This window comes from Rattus rattus, chromosome 5 (assembly GCF_011064425.1).
Source record: "Rattus rattus isolate New Zealand chromosome 5, Rrattus_CSIRO_v1, whole genome shotgun sequence".
In the NCBI taxonomy this organism is placed as follows: domain Eukaryota; kingdom Metazoa; phylum Chordata; class Mammalia; order Rodentia; family Muridae; genus Rattus; species Rattus rattus.
This window is the reverse complement of record NC_046158.1, coordinates 2450872-2468635: the sequence shown is the minus strand read 5'-3', so window position 1 is coordinate 2468635 and position 17764 is coordinate 2450872. Positions and strand designations below refer to the sequence as shown.

Genomic DNA, 17764 nt, shown 5'->3' with positions numbered 1-17764 from the left:
CCTGCCTCCAGGTTCCTGTTCTGTGTGAGTTCCTGCCCTGACTTCCTTTGGTGATGAACAGCAGTGTGGAAGTGTGAGCTGAATAAGCCCTTCCCTCCCCAGCTTGCCTCTTAGTCATGGTGTCTCACTGCAATAGAAAACTCTGACTAAAACAGGTTCCCTGAAAGAGTAGGCCTCTTACCACTGAGCTCTCTCTGCAGTCCCAGAAAATAAATATTTACGTAGAGTCATCACTCCTTCCCTGGCAAGGAGAGTGGTGTGACCTCACTGAGGAGACCCTGTCCTTGCACTCCGGTTTACCCACCCTTCTCTGTGTATAAAGTTCCCACGCACAGTCAAGTGCTCAAATCCCCGCTCCCTTCATGCTGGCCATGCTGTCTAAGTGTGGGAACTTGGGTCATTTCCCTTAAACTGATGAGAGATTAACATGGAGAAGAAGACACTGGCTGGGCCTCTTGGTAGAGAACTGGCAAGGCAGATGCTAGCCAGGCGTCAGAGGAGCAAGGTCACTGATGTCCTCAGGTCTTGCATCCTTGACATTGAGGGGCCACCTTTAGGTGTGAGTTGGTACTCTGACAGGATCACACCTCCTGCCCTCGTCCTGCCACTTAGAAACAGGACCTCCTTAGAAAGAGGGCCTTCCATGCTGGGGGCAGAAAGGCAGCCCTCCTCCCTGGTTCAACCAGCTTGGCCGACAAAGAGCCTTTTTATGAGCACCCGGCTGGCTGTTGTTTAGCACAGAGGGGTGGGGTGGGGTGGGGTGGGGGTGCTGCTCCACTTCTTCAGAATGGAAAGAGCAATTGCTCAGAATCTGCAGCTTGTCCAAGGGTTGTCTCATGTTCACAAGTATTTATAGGCCATTTTCCTCCTTAAAGCATATTAGTGTTAATGAAAAACTACTGTCTCTTTAACAGCAAGACTGGAACATGAATGGAAAACATTATACTCGAACCTAAGTGGGAATAATTTCGCACTCCAGGCCACTCTTCAGGAACAGCAAACACTTTGTAAATAAAATGAGCTCTGTTTGTGACAGATGCAGAGTGAGCGTGACCTCTGGCCCGCATCCGTGCTCCCATCGCCATGAGCTAACACACACCTCTACACTGTTCTTTATTTTGATGGATGCTGGGATAGCAACAGGGAGGGCAGGATGTCTGTACCCAAAGACAGGGAGTGGGGGGAGGGTACCCCATGACCTGGAACCATAGCTAGAGCTTTGAGCCACTGCTGCTGCACTGGCCAGGTGGGGATGCCTGAACAATGGTTCCCAAATCTGTTAAGAGACTGGTGGCCATGGTTCTGGGTCACTTTCATGTACTGAGATGACACAAGATCAGGCTTTCGACACAGAGCTGCAAGGGATTAAGCAGTACTAGCTAAGAGGAGTGAGGGACACACAGCGTACTGAAGCAGCAAGTGAGATGGGATATGAAAGAGATTCTGTGACAGTGACATTCAGGTGGCCAGTGATCAATCTCAAGATGGCTGAGATTTGCTTTGATGTAGGTCAGAGAAAGCACTGAGTGGAGAGTATGTCCAGCTAAGATGGGCAACCAGAATTGACTTAAACCCTGCTCTTCCCTCAGATCCTAAGCAATGCAGGGTGCACACTGAGGTGCCATCAACGAAGGGAGACCTGCAGATTGGAGCAGGGCAGAAAGAGGATGCGTTGGCCCTTTACAGTTTTTCCGAGAAGTATATCTATTCATAGAAGCACAGAGACTGTGCCTGGGGCCCTTGGCTAGAGCCAGATGGAGAGTCCTATAGAGAGCCGAGAGGCCCAGGGACTGCCTGTATCATCCATCTGTGAAACAGGACCTTGGGGAACGCTGGCCTAAAGATATGATCAGCTGACCTTCTGTCCAGCGCCAAGGGTTTGCTTGAGAGCCTGTCATGCATGGCTTTGGAGTCCACATGTGTTTCCCAGGCCACATGGGAAAGTGAACATACCACCTTCCTCAGTTGTGGGGCTTGAGGGATTGGGGCAAAGGCAGGTATCAAGGGCTGTGCAGACGACTGTTCTGGGGCCTGGTGTGGGGAGGATGGAAACTCTCAGGTCACCTCCCAGTCCCAGTCAGCACCAGGTCACCTGCAGGCACCTGGGTGCTAAGAACAAGAGTGGACAGGCAGGTTTCTCAGGACAGACGAGGACTCACTTGTAATTATCGTCTTCTACAAACTTCTGGAGCTCCTCAATGTAGCGCACAGACTTCAGGTACTTTTGCACGTGTGGCAGGGTAGTGAGGTGATCTGCAAAAGTCAGAACAAAACTCAGAGGCCTGACCGCCCAGCCCAGGGAACACTGACAAGACACACTGGGATCTTGAGGCTGGGTCACTGTCCTGGGGGCCTGGACCTAGAGTGGGGTCAGGTTTGAATTCCACCCCTGTGGAGAATGACCTCAGCACTTAGCTGGGAGAAAGAGAGGGACGCTAAGGCTGGGGAAAGAGGCCCTGGCCCTCAGAACACACCAGAATCATGTGTCTGAGCCCAGATAGATCTCCAGTGACAGCACTAGGTTTCTCCTTCTGTGCCATGAATGCCGCCCAGCCAGTACGGAAGTCCGTCCCAGAAGGTAGGTTCTGTGCCAGGTGACAGAGTCTGTTCCAGACTTCACATTGGCTTGTGTTGGACAAAGGCTGCTCCTACCACACAAGGAGTGATGGCGGCAGTGGGTGAAGTGAGTGGTGGCAAGGCAAGGTTCTACTCAAGCCTGTGAGGCTGTGCCACACTGTGTCACGGCCTTCCTGGAGCGACTAGGCCTCGCCACTGCTCTCTCCTTAGCCATCCCTGTCACTGCATTTCTGAGAAGGGGGCGGCCATGGAAGGAGAGAGGCTGTGGAGAAGCAGAAGTCCTGGAGAGCAGCAGGGGCTTCAATCTGCAGGTTCTAGGCTCCTCCAAGTCCTTGCTGTCCTCATCTCTGACATGAGGACAGTGACACCTGTGTCTGAGCTGGTGACGCCCGATACAAGTCCAGAGCACTGTGACATGAGTACATTTTCTCTGGGTAGAATTCAGAAATTCTGGGCCAGGCTGAGGGCCAGGTGCCATGTTTGGCTCTCTTTTCATGTGTGAGCAATCCACGGAGAAGAGGAAGTGACTTCAAGACGGGCACTGAGACTTGCTCCCTGGTGTGACTCCAAGGCCGAGTGTGCCGGCAGCTTTGCTGGTCTACGGCAATGATGAGGGTGTCTGAAAGCCCCAGAACAAGCATGCCAATGGGAGTGCAGGCCTCAGAGGAGAGCTGCCCTACACTATGGACCTATCTTGCCCTGAGATGAGGTGACCTGTGGATTCCCTGTGGTCCTCCCAAGCGGAAGTGGCTGACTGTCTCACACCCTGTGTGACAGGTAGGACTCTCTTTTCTCATGCCCACCTGGTGTGTGGTGTAGGCCGGCTTACAGCTCTGTTCCTCACTCTCCCTGCCACTGCAGACCCCTGCCTGGGTCGCTGTTCCCTCCCACAAAGGACTAGGGCACCTGACTCACGTTTAGCCTCACACCAAGGTCACAGTCTTGTATAAAATCGGTGCCTTTGTGGATGGCATTCTGACTTTGCAGCTATAGGAAGTCTCCGATGAGCTTCTCTGTATATTCCAGGCAGCTGCTGCCCTGCTGTCCCTCTGTCATCTGGTCACGTGCAGCAGAGCCTGGCCCGTCGCTCACCACACCATTACCCCATTCCACTTAGGCCCACAGCTAGACTACATGGCCTAGCCTCCTGTGGCAGAAGCGGTGTGTGTCCCTTACAAATCTGCCTGACAAACTACCTTGTCAGCTCCTCCTCATCTCTGCCAGGCTAGTGCAGAGCCTGTGGGAGGACTCACAGGAAAGAACCACAAGAAGAAGGAATCTGGACCCAAATGCACTTGAAGAGCTGTCTGGGAGCTTCCCACCAGGTTTCTTGTGGATAAATGACTCAGAGTCAGCCAGACCGGGGTCATGCCACTTACTGGACCATGCTCCTCGTGTCTAACTAAGGATCTTTGGAAATGCATAAAAGGCCTAAAGCTCAAGATATCCCAATGGGGCTTTGTGGGCCTAACCTGGTTCTTGAAGCTTTCTGGCCAATGTGCTGCATTGAGACTGCAACCGCACAAGACATTACAATTCTAGCAGTAAGGTACTAACCATAGCTGCAGGAAACTTGTAAATCGGCAATGATTCGGAGGATGTTGTTCATCTGGTTGGATCTTTGTTCGTTTTCCATGATGCTGCCAGAGGCAGGGTATGCAGAATCAATGTAGATCAAGTCCAGAAGGTAGATTCCTAGGATTAAAGAAGACACCGAATTACGGTAGGACACGTTACAAACCCTAGTGTTATAGACTCCGCAGCAAGAAGGCATAAAGAGCAACATGTGGAGGTGCGGCATGCTGTTCGGACTTGAATTCTACGTCTAACTCGTTCTTTGTGCGCAACTATGCACCAAACATTTGAGCAATGGCCGAAATGGACACAATGCTGGCAGACTCTAGCCTGTCTGATTTGCATACTCTTCAATAAGGTCTTTTACCTGTAATCCAAATGGAAAATAACAGCCTATTTTTTAATGACTGGTGAAGTTTAATAACCAAGTCTAAGCTGCCATGCCCAGGAGAGCAACTTTTGCTGGTTTTAATCATTTATTCAGTTATTTGTCTGCCCCTGCACATGTGCACACATTCATACAACTGTGAATTATGAAAGGACAGAAGAAGTTAAGAATAAGATATTTCTCTATACAAACAAAACAAAAAAACATCAAAAACTAAAAAACAAAAGACAGCACCAGGCAGAGATTTCTTCTAAGACGCTTACCAAGAAATAAGATGTGATGCAAACCAGGGCTCTGAGGGCCGGTGATGAGCAGGGTTGGGATGGGAATGGGGGCTCCCAGACAATTCAGGTGGGGAAGAGGGGGCAGGGCAGGGCCTGGCTTTGGCTGAGCCTCTGCATGGCTATCAGCTAGCTGACGGCAAAGCTACACTACAGACTCTCTGGAGACAGTAAAGAGAGGTCAACTCGAGTCCTTCATGGAGCTCCACGAGCAATGCTGATGTATAACGCACAAGGGCCTGGACAGGAGAAGCCATGCACAGTACAATTGAAGACAAGATGATCAAGATGAAGAGAAACGTCTGATGTGGATGAAGACGTACCAATGGGGAAGGTGTAATGACTCCAAAGCTGTATGCACGGAACAACACCACATTTTAACACATAAAGCAAGAAACCACCAGGGATAAAAAGTGAAATTACAAAATGCTACAACTCCCCCGGCAGTGGGGGCATACCCTTTTAATCCCAGCACTCTAGAGGCAAAGGCAGGTGGATCTCTGAGTTCAAGGCCAGTCTGGTCTACAGAGTGAGTTCCAGGACAGCCAGGGCTGCACAGGGAACTGTCTCAAAAACAAAAGAAAAAAAAACCAAACGCAAAACAAAAACAAACAAACAAACAAACAAACAAACAAGGCCACAACTCGTGGTGTGCTACACCATACAGAGAGCTCAGTAAATTCAAAACTCAACTCCACTGTCCCCACATCCTCTGACCGTATAATCTCCTCTAGGAATGAAGCACAGAAAAATGCTGCCATTGGGAAGTGTGCACATAAGAAACGTCTAGGTGAAAACAGATCTGAGCTAAGGAAGACCTGCCCCACGGCTCTAACCAGCAGTCGATCCCTACAAGAGGCACAGTGCTGGAAGCTCCGCACTTGATTGGCGCTGCAGGCAGGGACCTGATTTCCTGGGGCTGGAGAGACGGGTACGAGAGTGCACTATCCTTGCAGAGGACCCAACTTAACGACTGGCAGGTTGCAATTGCCTGTAACTCTAGCTCCAGAGGGAAGCTGGTGCCTCTGGCTTCTGTGGGCACCTGTATACAGATGCACACGTCCCAACATTATACACACACATCTTATTTAATATGACAAAAATAAATCTTTGAAAAATGTACACTTTCTATATTTAATGACTTTAAATGTAGTAAATCCTAAAGAAACCTTCATTCTCAGAAAATGGTGCTAGCTTTAGACTAACTTTATCAAAATGATTGTATACTAAATCCTGACAAATGTCAAATATTACAAATTGCAAATGTAATACCATATAATTATAATTTACATTCATTGTATATACTTTTATATATTACATAATTGTGATATAATATATAAAAACAGACAATCTGTTTGAAGAAACAATAAGAACTTTTTTTTTCTTTTTCTTTTTTGGTTTTTTGAGACAAGGTTTTACTATGTAGACCAGGCTGTCCTGGAACTAGCCTAGACCAAATATTACGTACCTCTACCTCCCAAGTACTGAGATCAAAGGTGTGCGCCACCATGCCAGGCACACGCTCATTTTCCTACTTATCCTTCCAAACTCCCGCTGTGTAAAGCAGGAAAACGAAGCTCAGAGAGGATGTGAAATTGGCTAAGGTCACACAGCTAGTAAGTGACAGAGATGGGAGTGGAACCTCAGCTTCCTCCTCTATCTCAGGCTTCCTGCCACCAGGGAGGACTTTGCTCGATCGCTCGCTCGCTCGCTTGCTCGGGTGCTGGGTACAATGAGTCACTCGTCTGCTTTTAAAATAGCTTCGCATTGTTCCGGGAAACCGTTAAATCACAGAAGCATCTGCTGGCTCCTTACAGGGCCCCTGTCCGTTTCCTTTCCTTCTGGTGTACTGTTTTCCAAATTTTAATAATTAATATTAATTTCCCTTGAATACACATCCTAAGTGTGGTGGGTTTGAGTTCACAGATTCATTCTTTCTCTCGAGCTTAGCTCTTCCTGCTCTTTTTTTTAAGTGTAACTCAGTTGCCTCCCTGAGGACTCACGGCAATCCTGAAAACCCCATTATGTCTGAGACCACAACAAAAAGCATCCCCCAGTGCTGTGTGGGGGTGGAGGGATGCGGGCCATGGGGTGGGGTGGTTCCAGATGCAGACTCCAGCTTGGCTGACTCAGAGGCCAGCAGCAGCTCAGCAGGAGCAGGGCAGGAGGTGGGGACTGAGGTTTCCTAGGGTCCGCTGGGAAGCCCTGACCCTTCTAGACCAGCACCCCTGGGAGAAGGAGACTGAAGAGATGAAGGGCTGTACAGTCTCACTACTGTGAGCTAAGATCTACATCAGCTCTGCCAGGCTGCCGCTCCCGTATCCATCATGCCGGCCTCCAGAGCAGAGCGGCCCTTGCTCAGACTCAGCTCTACCTCGAGACTCCCTTGTGTGGCCCGAGCCTCATTCCTGAGTAGTGCTCTACAAACCAAGGCCAGAGGAGTTCAGCGTACCCTGGGGAGGGGCAGGGGCTTGTTACTGTATAAGACAGTCAGCTCCGGAGTCCCTTCTGTAAAACACCCAGCCTCTAGCATCTGACTGCACTTCAGACCCTGAGTAGCTAGACTCATGTCACAGTGGTAAGGACAGGGTAAGTGACTGGGGACTGAGTCTTGTGAAGCTGGGCAGCAAGACATTCACAATTTTGTACTCCCTCAACAAACATGGCTGCAGAAATGGTGCACTACTGCAAGCAGTGCAGGGATCCAGGGAAGCCTCTTCTGTGCTGTACCAGCCAACCACAGGGGACACATCTGTGCCTACAACGTAAACCAGAGGCTTGTTCATGTCCCTTGAATCCTGACAGCTGACTTGTCAAGGCCTGGGGCAGGTCTCTCTGCTGTGGGTGCGAGTCCCCATGAGGGAAAAGGAGACTGTGAGAATGAAGGGTGTGTCTGTGTTAACCCAGACAACAACCTGATGAGATGCTTCTCATCACTCACTTCGCAGGTGAGGAAAGGTATCAACTCAAGAGACGGTCAGACGGGGCTGAGGCTGGAGCCACAGCTCAGTTGGAAGAGAGCTTACCTAGCACGCACAAAGCTCTAACTTTGTTCACCACATTTCCTAATGAGACCCTGTGCAAAAAAAAAAAAAAAGGATGGCACTGACTCAGGGTTACTAAGCACTTACTACATCCTGGTCCTAAACTGAAGATGCGGTCAGACTGTTGTGTAAGGACAATGCAGACATCAGGAAACCATGGTCCCTCTTCTACCGACAAAGGCACAGAAGCTAGAAGAGGCTGCATTCCTCTCTTGAGGGTCCAAGGCAGGATCCACACACAGCTCTGGCCAGCTTCCACATTGTTAGTCTTGGTTACACTGCAACAGGCTGCCTGGAGTACCTGGAAGCCAGTGAGGCAGCTGAACCATGGCATGGCTGCCTGGGCTCCGGCTCTTTCTCATTTCTCCTTTGGGATTAACATTCTCCAGAGGGGCTTAGAGGGAGGCTGTGGCTCCTCCCTCCTCTTACGTATCCCAGGCCTGCCTGAGCACATCAGTCTCAGGTCTTACATCAGTGGCCCACCCAGACCTGGGGGCCCTGCCAGCTCTGCCACATAGACCCACAAGGAGTAGCAGAGGGATAGCCATGGGAGGGATGGTCTGGCTACAACTGCCATAACCATGGAAGGTAGGTACCCAGACACCAGCCGTACGGGACCACCCAGTAGCTGGACCAGTGCTGGGAGCCCATCTGGCCTGGGATAGTACAGCTCCTGTTCCTATTTAGACAGTGACTGCAGCAGATGACACTGTGCTGTTGGCCTACTACCACAGACAGTAATTGGTCCAGCCACTGGCTTTGGCTGCAGTGGCGATGGGTGGTGCCAAGGGACTAGGCTAGACTGTGAGGTACTGACACAGTGAGGGAGGCTTAGGTGACGGGAATAGTCACTGTCTATCATGCAGGTGGGGGAGGGGGATGTGCTGCTAGTCTCAGGGCTCCTTTATTCTCATTGGCCACACTCTGTTAAGAAACTGAGGCTTAGGAGAAAAAAGGAGTAGATAGGGTGGGAATTCAGGCCTATCTTGACAGCAGTGCTCAGGGTAGGGACTGGGAGGCATGTGGCTGCAGCCTCTCACATGGGGCACTGTAGCCAGTGAGCAACATCACACAACCATTCCAGCCCTCCTTTGAGGCAAATGGCTCCCCCAGCCCCACTTCTGTCCTGTGCCACTTTGAACCCACTGACAAAGGAGATGCCTTCAGAGGGGACCCCTGTTGGTGGAGTGCAGAGGCGTCTGCAAGCCAGGAGCAGGCAGCCCAGCTGAGCCAAGGCCCACGGCTGGCCCAGCGCCCCACAAGCCCAGGGAAGACTCACTGCGCCCTTGTTCTTTCTAGCCACCCTGTCTCACTTCCAGCCCCAGTCTGGTTTTGGTTTTCCTCACACCGCTATCTTTTCAGTATGGAAAATTCTGCTGGGTCGAGGGGAAAAGAAACCTGCCCGGCAGGAGAATGCGCCACTTTTCCACTTTACCGCTTTCTATTTTCTCTTTCAAAATCTGAGATGAAAGACTTTTTTCCATGCTCTTTTTGCTCTGCCTAAAAAGATGACTTTCAGAATTCAGAAATGAGGAGCTGGCACCCAGAGCTACACTTGTGTGGTTCCACCCCATAAACCATCCTGGTAAATACCAAATGAAATAACAGAGTGCCTGCTCATTAGAGCCTGCGTGGTTTGCTTTGGTCTAAGACAACACCAAGCAGACCCCCTGTCTGCGGGCGGCCCTGGCTCCCTGAGAGGACGGATATGATTGTATTAATTAATGCCTGCCAATTAACATCTATCATGCAAACTGGGAACTTCAGAATGAACCCTTACTTAAAGTCTAAGCCTTATGGAAAGTTTGTGGCCTCTGACTGCCAGAGAGACAAATGTTTCCCAGGCCCTCAGCAAGGGACAGTCACGTGTCAGGTGGGGAGAACCCATGGTTTCCGGTTTGAGCACATGGCCTCGTTAGTGATTGCAAATGCACGTGGGCAAAGTCTTGTAGCCAGGACAAAACCCTGGGGTGCAAGAGAGTCCCATCCCCTCCAGACGCCCTAGGTGAAATGAGGACATAGCCTAGGTTTCCTCAGGAGATCTACAGGTGTGAGGGGGCTGGTGGCTGAGCCAGAAGCCCCCCAGAGAGCCATGAGGCAGAGCATGTCAGACTGAGGGAGGCATCATCTGTTTACTGTTATCGGGCTTGTTTTGCGCTGGACACTGTGCTGTGTAAAAAAACTTCTCACTTGATCCTTCAATAACTTCACTGGCGGAAGAAAAGAAGCTGACGCGTTGGTCTGCCCAACACCCTGCTCCCCACTCTTGGAAACAGCCCCGTTTTCCTTTGGGAGAAATCATACCTCCCACGCTCAGAACCCATGTGCTCAGTGGGTCTGGAGCAATTCCATTCCCTCCTCTGCCCTGGGAGTGAAAACAAACTTTATAAAATAACTATACTGAAAAGAGAAAAAAACCTCACCAAATTGTTCAGAGAAGACAAAAATAAAATTACAAACTATCCACATATGATGCAAAGTTGTATAACTGAGGGAAAAGAAATGTAGCTACAAATACTTACTTAACACTTTAGACTAAAAAAGGGAAACTATTTTATAGAAATCGAAAAACAAAAGGAGCACAAATAAAAACAGGAAAGCAGAAAACTTTAAAAATTTAAATTACGTTTATGTATTTCTGCGTGTGTGTGCACACACACACTACAGTGCACATACCGAAGGTAACTCACAGAAGTAGGCTCTCACCTCCCACCTCATGGGGTCTGGAGATGGAACTCAGGTGGTCAACCTTAGTGGCAAGTGCCTGTCCTCACTAAGACATCTTTTTTTTTTTTTTTTCTTTTTTTCGGAGCTGGGGACCGAACCCAGGGCCTTGCGCTTGCTAGGCAAGCGCTCTACCACTGAGCTAAATCCCCACCCCATCACTAAGACATCTTGTTCACCTATAAAAATTTTAAATCAGAAGTGACAAATAAAGGTGATGTTTAATTCTGAAAAAAAAAAAAAAATGGTGGTGGCACACACCGTTAGTCCCAGCCCTCGGAGGCAGAGGCAGGCAGATCGCTGAGTTTGAGGCCATGTTCCAGTACAGCCAGGACTATACAGAAGAACTCTGTCTTAGAAAAAAAATAAATAAAACCCCCAAAAAACAAAAAACCTGTCAAGTTTTTAATATGTATGATTAAGGGGAAAATAAAATTTTAAGAAGACTGGCGTCTAAGTAGGGATGAGGGGTATGATTCCAAGCATGCAGAAGTTAAAGAGTTGCAGTTCTCTTTTTAAGGCGCCTTCTAAATACCTATGCTCCACCCACAGACTGAGCTACTCTCAGCCTTGGTCCAAAAGCTTCTCTGTTGAAGAGGGCTGGCATCACTGGAGAGACGAGAACACCAAAGTGCTGAAAATAAGACACTAAGTACTTGATGTGAGAGGCTTGCACTGCCCTCTGAAGCCATGTTGACGTCTGGGTCCATGGTCCTGCTGCAGCTGGCCATGCTGATGTCTGTAACCTGTATCACCACTGAAGGCCACACAGATATGCTTGGTGTGTGCTGCCACCTGAGGCCATGTTAATATCTGTAGGCCATGATACTGCTGGGGACTGTGCCCATGACCCATGCTGCCACTGGAGACCATGCCGAGGCCCACGGCATGTGCTGACACTGGAGGCCAGGTGGATATCCATGATGAGTGTTGTCATGAGAAACCAAGTAGAAGTCCATGGACCATGTTCCTGCTGACTGAAATGGACAAGGACACTTCTTCTGCAGTGATACTGATGACTTAGGACTCACATTTGAGAGAAACACACACACACACACACACACACACACACACACACACACACACACACACACACACAGACACACACACACACACACACACACACACACACACACACACACACACACACACACACACACACACACACACACACACACACACAAACAACCTAAAAAGGAAGCCATGGAGGAGAACTGTACAAACGGTGATGAGGAAGCTGAAGTGTGGCTCTCCACAGTAGATGGCTCTGGCACGGTGTGGGTGGTGGGAAGGGCTCACTTTGAAGGGCTGGTCACCAGGAGTGTGGACTGTATGGACAGCACAAACTGGACTTGGCTGGGTTTTGTTTTGTTTAATTCTGTTTTTTTTTTTTTTTTTTTTTTTTTGAGCCACAAGGGTTGAGGGGGCAGACTTGGAAGGATTGGGAAGTAAAGGTGATCAGGATGCACTGTGTAGAACTCCCAAATAATCAGTACAGGTAGGTTTTGAAAAAGAGAGAGGCCAAGTACTCAGTCCTCGACAAGATCTGTATCTGTTCTCTCTCCCATCTCCTCTCCAGCTCAGGGCACACTGTGTAGAGGGGTGGAGAGAATGGTAAGAGTGAGAAGACAGAGGGAAGCACTATGCCACTCTGTCTTCTAATATACATGGCTGTGTCACGCTGTCCTCTGACATACATGGCTGTGTCACGCTGTCCTCTGACATACATGGCTGTGTCACGCTGTCCTCTGACATACATGGCTGTGTCACGCTGTTCTCTGACATACACGGCTGTGCCACGCTGTTCTCTGACATACACGGCTGTGCCACGCTGTCCTCTGACATACACGGCTGTGCCACGCTGTCCTCTGACATACATGGCTGTGCCACGCTGTCCTCTGACATACATGGCTGTGCCACGCTGTCCTCTGACATACATGGCTGTGTCACGCTGTCTTCTGACATACATGGCTGTGCCACGCTGTCCTCTGACATACATGGCTGTGCCACGCTGTCCTCTGACATACATGGCTGTGCCATGCTGTCCTCTGACATACAGGCTGTGTCACGCTGTCCTCTGACATACATGGCTGTGCCACGCTGTCCTCTGACATACATGGCTGTGCCACGCTGTCCTCTGACATACAGGCTGTGCCATGCTGTCTCTGACATACAGGCTGTGCCATGCTGTCCTCTGACATACATGGCTGTGCCACGCTGTCCTCTGACATACATGTGCCACGCTGTCCTCTGACATACAGGCTGTGCCACGCTGTCCTCTGACATACAGGCTGTGCCACGCTGTCCTCTGACATACAGGCTGTGTCACGCTGTCCTCTGACATACAGGCTGTGCCACGCTGTCCTCTGACATACATGGCTGTGTCACGCTGTCCTCTGACATACATGGCTGTGCCACGCTGTCCTCTGACATACATGGCTGTGCCACGCTGTCCTCTGACATACATGGCTGTGCCATGCTGTCCCTGTCCTCTGACATACATGGCTGTGCCACGCTGTCCTCTGACATACATGGCTGTGCCACGCTGTCCTCTGACATACAGGCTGTGCCATGCTGTCCTCTGACATACAGGCTGTGTCACGCTGTCCTCTGACATACAGGCTGTGCCATGCTGTCCTCTGACATACAGGCTGTGCCACGCTGTCCTCTGACATACAGGCTGTGCCATGCTGTCCTCTGACATACAGGCTGTGCCACGCTGTCCTCTGACATACATGGCTGTGCCATGCTGTCCTCTGACATACATGGCTGTGCCACGCTGTCCTCTGACATACATGGCTGTGCCACGCTGTCCTCTGACATACATGGCTGTGCCACGCTGTCCTCTGACATACATGGCTGTGTCACGCTGTCTTCTGACATACATGGCTGTGCCATGCTGTCTTCTGACGTACATGGCTATGCCACTCTGACTTCTGACATACATGGCTGTGCCATGCTGTCTTCTGACGTACATGGCTGTGCCACACTGTCCTCTGACATACAGGCTGTGTCAAGCTGTCTTCTGACATACATGGCTATGCCACTCTGACTTCTGACATACATGGCTATGCCACTCTGACTTCTGACCACACAGCTATGGCACATGAACTCACAGCAGCTGAGGCATCTACAACACAAGATCAAGCCAGCCAAAATCCTGGCACAGAAAGGAGATAACCTCAGGCTCCACACCACGCTGAGGAGCTCTGGCAGTGGTGCTTGCTGGGGACGGAGAAGAGCTCTCTATTGAAGATATAGTCTCTGTTGTTCCCCATGCTTCAGAGGGTGGCCCGCCCCACTCACCCATAGGCAGCACCACATGGCCTTGCTGGGTGACTTTAAAAACTTGCATGAATTGGAAGGGGTTGTGGAGGGGAAAAAAGGATGAGTTGAAGGCAGGAGATGGGGTAAATAAACTCTCAAAAATAAGGAAAAACCTAACAAGATAGAGGAAATGAATACTTGAAACAGCTGTCTTCTTTAAGTTGTGTCAAGAAGATACAGTGAACTTTTTAATAACCAAAAAAACCTTTTCAATAACTAAAAAAGAGAAAACATTGAGAAAGTTGGTAACATTGAGAAGCATGACAGCGACTTGGTTCATAAAACTCATCCATCAAGCCTCATGAGAGGAAACCGGACACTACTCCAACAGAAAGCAAACTATCTGCAGTTCTTTTTTAGGACTGGTTTGTCTGTTGTAGTAAAACCTGGCCGATTTGGTACAACAAGGGGCCATTGAGACCACGTGAAGAATGATAAGAGACCAGATGATAACACTTCCCACAGAGCATAGACCATCTAACAGAAACCCCAACACTAGCTATGAGAAGCCCTTTTGAGTTGTTGGTCAAGGATGTCCAAGAGACTCCCAAAATATTATAGACTACTGCTGATACATTTGCTTGTCCCTCAGAGGTGAACGAGAAGCCTCTATTGTTGAAAACACCATAGAGTTTTGACACAGGACCCAGAGGATCTGGATCTGACTCGAAAGCCTCCTCCCTGAGGACTAGCTTTCCTGGTACCAGAAGGCACCATGCAAGCTTCCAAAGAAGTTAAGCAGCCAACAGTCCTGCTCATCTGGGACACTTATGAGCCACAATAGTGAGCATCATGGCATGACAAGCCTAAGGGTGCAGGAGACTCACACTTTGGTGTCAACCAACAGCTCTCTAGCTACTCTTAGGGCCAGCTCAACAAGATGGAAATCACACCTGATTACTAGAAACTTCCCCAGGGCTAAGTCATGGTTCTTAGAGGAGAATCCACAACCACAACCACCACTTTACTAAACCAGCACAATCCCTAACTGCATTCTAAATATTTATTCTTATACCCATAGATAAGTGCAGTTCTCATCCTGCATCAAGGAAATTTCTCTTTGCAACAGATGGAGACCATTATAGGCTCACCACCAAGCAAACTCAGAGTTTTAGAACATAGTCCCAACATATACATCTTGTACACCTGAGGCTCAGGGATCACTGTGGAAGAGGGGCAAAATGACTGTAAAAGCCAAAGGATTATACTGTTTGCTGTGAGATTGTACATACAGGATGTCTGACCAACATGGCTGTCTGAACAAGGGTGACACCAATAGATGCTAACGTGGAGTGGGAAAGCCCATGAGGCCTCTGCCCCTAGATAAAGAACTATAGGAAAGGAAGGAATGCTGAGAGTGTAAGAAACAGTCTTCCAAAGGGAAGAGCAAACCGAATAGTTATCCAGTTCCAAATGATCATTCCCCTAAAACATTCATATACAAATAACATTATACAGACTGAACAGGGGTTGTATTCATGTGTCTACACACATATGTATACATGCATACACACACATGCACACACACCAATACAACACCTTCTCTGTCCACATAACACGACTTATGTGTATGTTTTAGAGACTGTGTGTGTGTGTGTGTGTGTGTGTGTGTGTGTGTGTGTGTGAGAGAGAGAGAGAGAGAGAGAGAGAGAAACAATGATTAAGGAAAAAGAGGCCATGAATTTGAGGGTGCATAGGGTGGGTACATGAGATGTCAGAAAGAGGAAAGGAAGGAAAGGGGGAAATGATATATTATAGTTTAAAAACATAAAAATTATTTAATAAAAAAAGAAATGAAAAGAGGAGCTGGGTGATTGTTCCATCAATAAAATGACTGTCATGAAAGCAAAAAAAAAAAAAAAAAAAAAAGGTTAAAATTGGGTGTGGTGATCCCTGTCTATAATACCAGCACTGGATGGTCAGCCTCGCTGAGCTAAAATGCCTCTCCACATTCAGGGAGGAACCCTGTCTCAAAGACAAGGTAGAGAGCACTTAAGGAAGACACCTGATAATGACTTCTAGCTACCATGCATGCCCCCATACCTATGCACATACACTGACATGAACATGTGTCGACATACATGCAAAAGAATTAAAATATCTCCAAATAAGTTAATAAAATAATCAAAATACTAAAATACTAAGCCAGACAGGTTTATTTCAAGAGGGCAATTTTATTGTATCATGTGTTCTTGAGAGGTGCTAAAATGGTTTTGAACCTTTAATTCCATTCCTGCAATGCACTGTAAAGTAGACTTCTTCAAGTTGATGAGAGATGAGCATTAGAAAACTACACAGAGCTTGTCCTGCAAGTTTGAGGCCAGTCTAGTCTACAGATTGTGTTCGAGGACAGCCAATGCTACAGAGTAAAACCCTGTCTCAAAAACAGGAGAGAGAGAGAGAGAGAGAGAGAGAGAGAGAGAGAGAGAGAGAGAGAGAGAGAACTAAACAGTCTCGCTGATATTGAGTCTGAGTAGGTGGGGCAAGTGTAGCATGTTTGCACATATCAAATGCATACGTCAACAGGATGAGACAGAGCAGCGCATGTGAAGTAACGAAGGTGCACACAGCAGGGCCACTGTTTACAGACGACATGATTAGCTACTATAACAGTTATGCAATGAGATAACCTAGGATAGCCAACTGAAGAACCATTAGTCCTAATAGTAGAGTTAACTTCAAACTAAGACACCAGTACCTTACATGCCAACAGTCATGTGGAGAACGTAATGGAGAAACAGATCAGCAAAAAAGTATCAAACACTTCGAAGTAAACCCAAAAGAAACGAATAGGTCCTGCACATAAACAGTAGATAGAAAAGTTAGACTAAATCATTAAAATTAAATGTGACATTTTCCAGGCTTATCACTCCTCCTGTGAGTAACCCATTTTATTGAAATAAAGGTAGAGGGTGGTGAGACGGCCCAGTAGAAGATGCCTGTTGTGGAGCCTGAGACCTGAGTTCCATGCCTGGGACCACACGGACGAAGAGAAACAACAAAGGTTGGCAGCTGTCTGAGTGCCACATGGCTGGGGTGCACATGCTAAGAGATAGGTGTGTGTTCCCCTTCTGTCTTTTATGTCTCCTTGGATCTGACTTCCTAGGTGAGAACACCAAACTTTCATAATGAAAATCAAAACCAACAGGGACCCATAATTTGTCACCATGAAGAGAGTAAGACGCTATGGAGTGCTCAGTCCTAAATGGCGTACCTGTTAAGACACCCCTCCTTCCTAAGCTCAGGGATCATCTCAGAGCCGTTCACACATGAATTCACAGCAGTTGTAACAGCGCACGAGAGACCTGCCTGAGTTCAAGTCAGAGAGTTCCAGTGTGGAGTGGGAGACAGACACTGAGTCCCAGGCTTAGCTGAAGAGTTATTAGCAACTGATGGCTGCTGAAGGTGGGAAGCCAGTTTTCTTTATGAAGGCATGGCCCTTGGATGGCTCTACATGCAAGACTAGTTAGGCAGCACAAACTGGACTTGATGGGTTAAAAAAATAACAGAGTTGGGTGGGTGGGAGGTGGGGTTAAATATGGGAAGAGCTGGATGAGGGAGGTAAACAGCAAAATATACTATATGCAATTCTCAAAGAAATCAAGAGTCTTATAAAGACTTCCAAGGATATCAAATCAGACGTAAATAAGTGATGAAATAAATTCTATTGCTAGATGGGAAGGCTCAATCTCACCAGCAGGTCAGTAACTGCCATTCATGTCCAAATGCCATGATTCTTGAGTTCCTCTATCGTTAGAACAGAGCAGCTTTGAAAGAAGAATAAGGAGGGTGTGTCCTCATTAATGCACACGCTTTACAAAATCTGAACTGCATCCTAGTTCCCTGCA

The 17764-nt window shown here is 48.3% G+C and overlaps 1 protein-coding gene across 6 annotated transcripts in view; it reads right to left on the bottom strand.

Annotated features, from left to right (window-relative positions):
• Ralgps1 (Ral GEF with PH domain and SH3 binding motif 1) overlaps positions 1–17764 on the bottom strand; it is a 234415-nt gene that overhangs the window by 30803 nt on the left and 185848 nt on the right. For all 6 annotated transcript variants that reach the window (XM_032902701.1, XM_032902700.1, XM_032902704.1 and 3 more), the window contains 2 exons: positions 4135–4272; positions 2160–2253 (listed from right to left, as the gene is read on the bottom strand). In XM_032902701.1, the coding sequence (XP_032758592.1) occupies positions 2160–2253; positions 4135–4272 (232 nt within the window). The remainder of the gene's footprint in view (positions 1–2159; positions 2254–4134; positions 4273–17764) is intronic.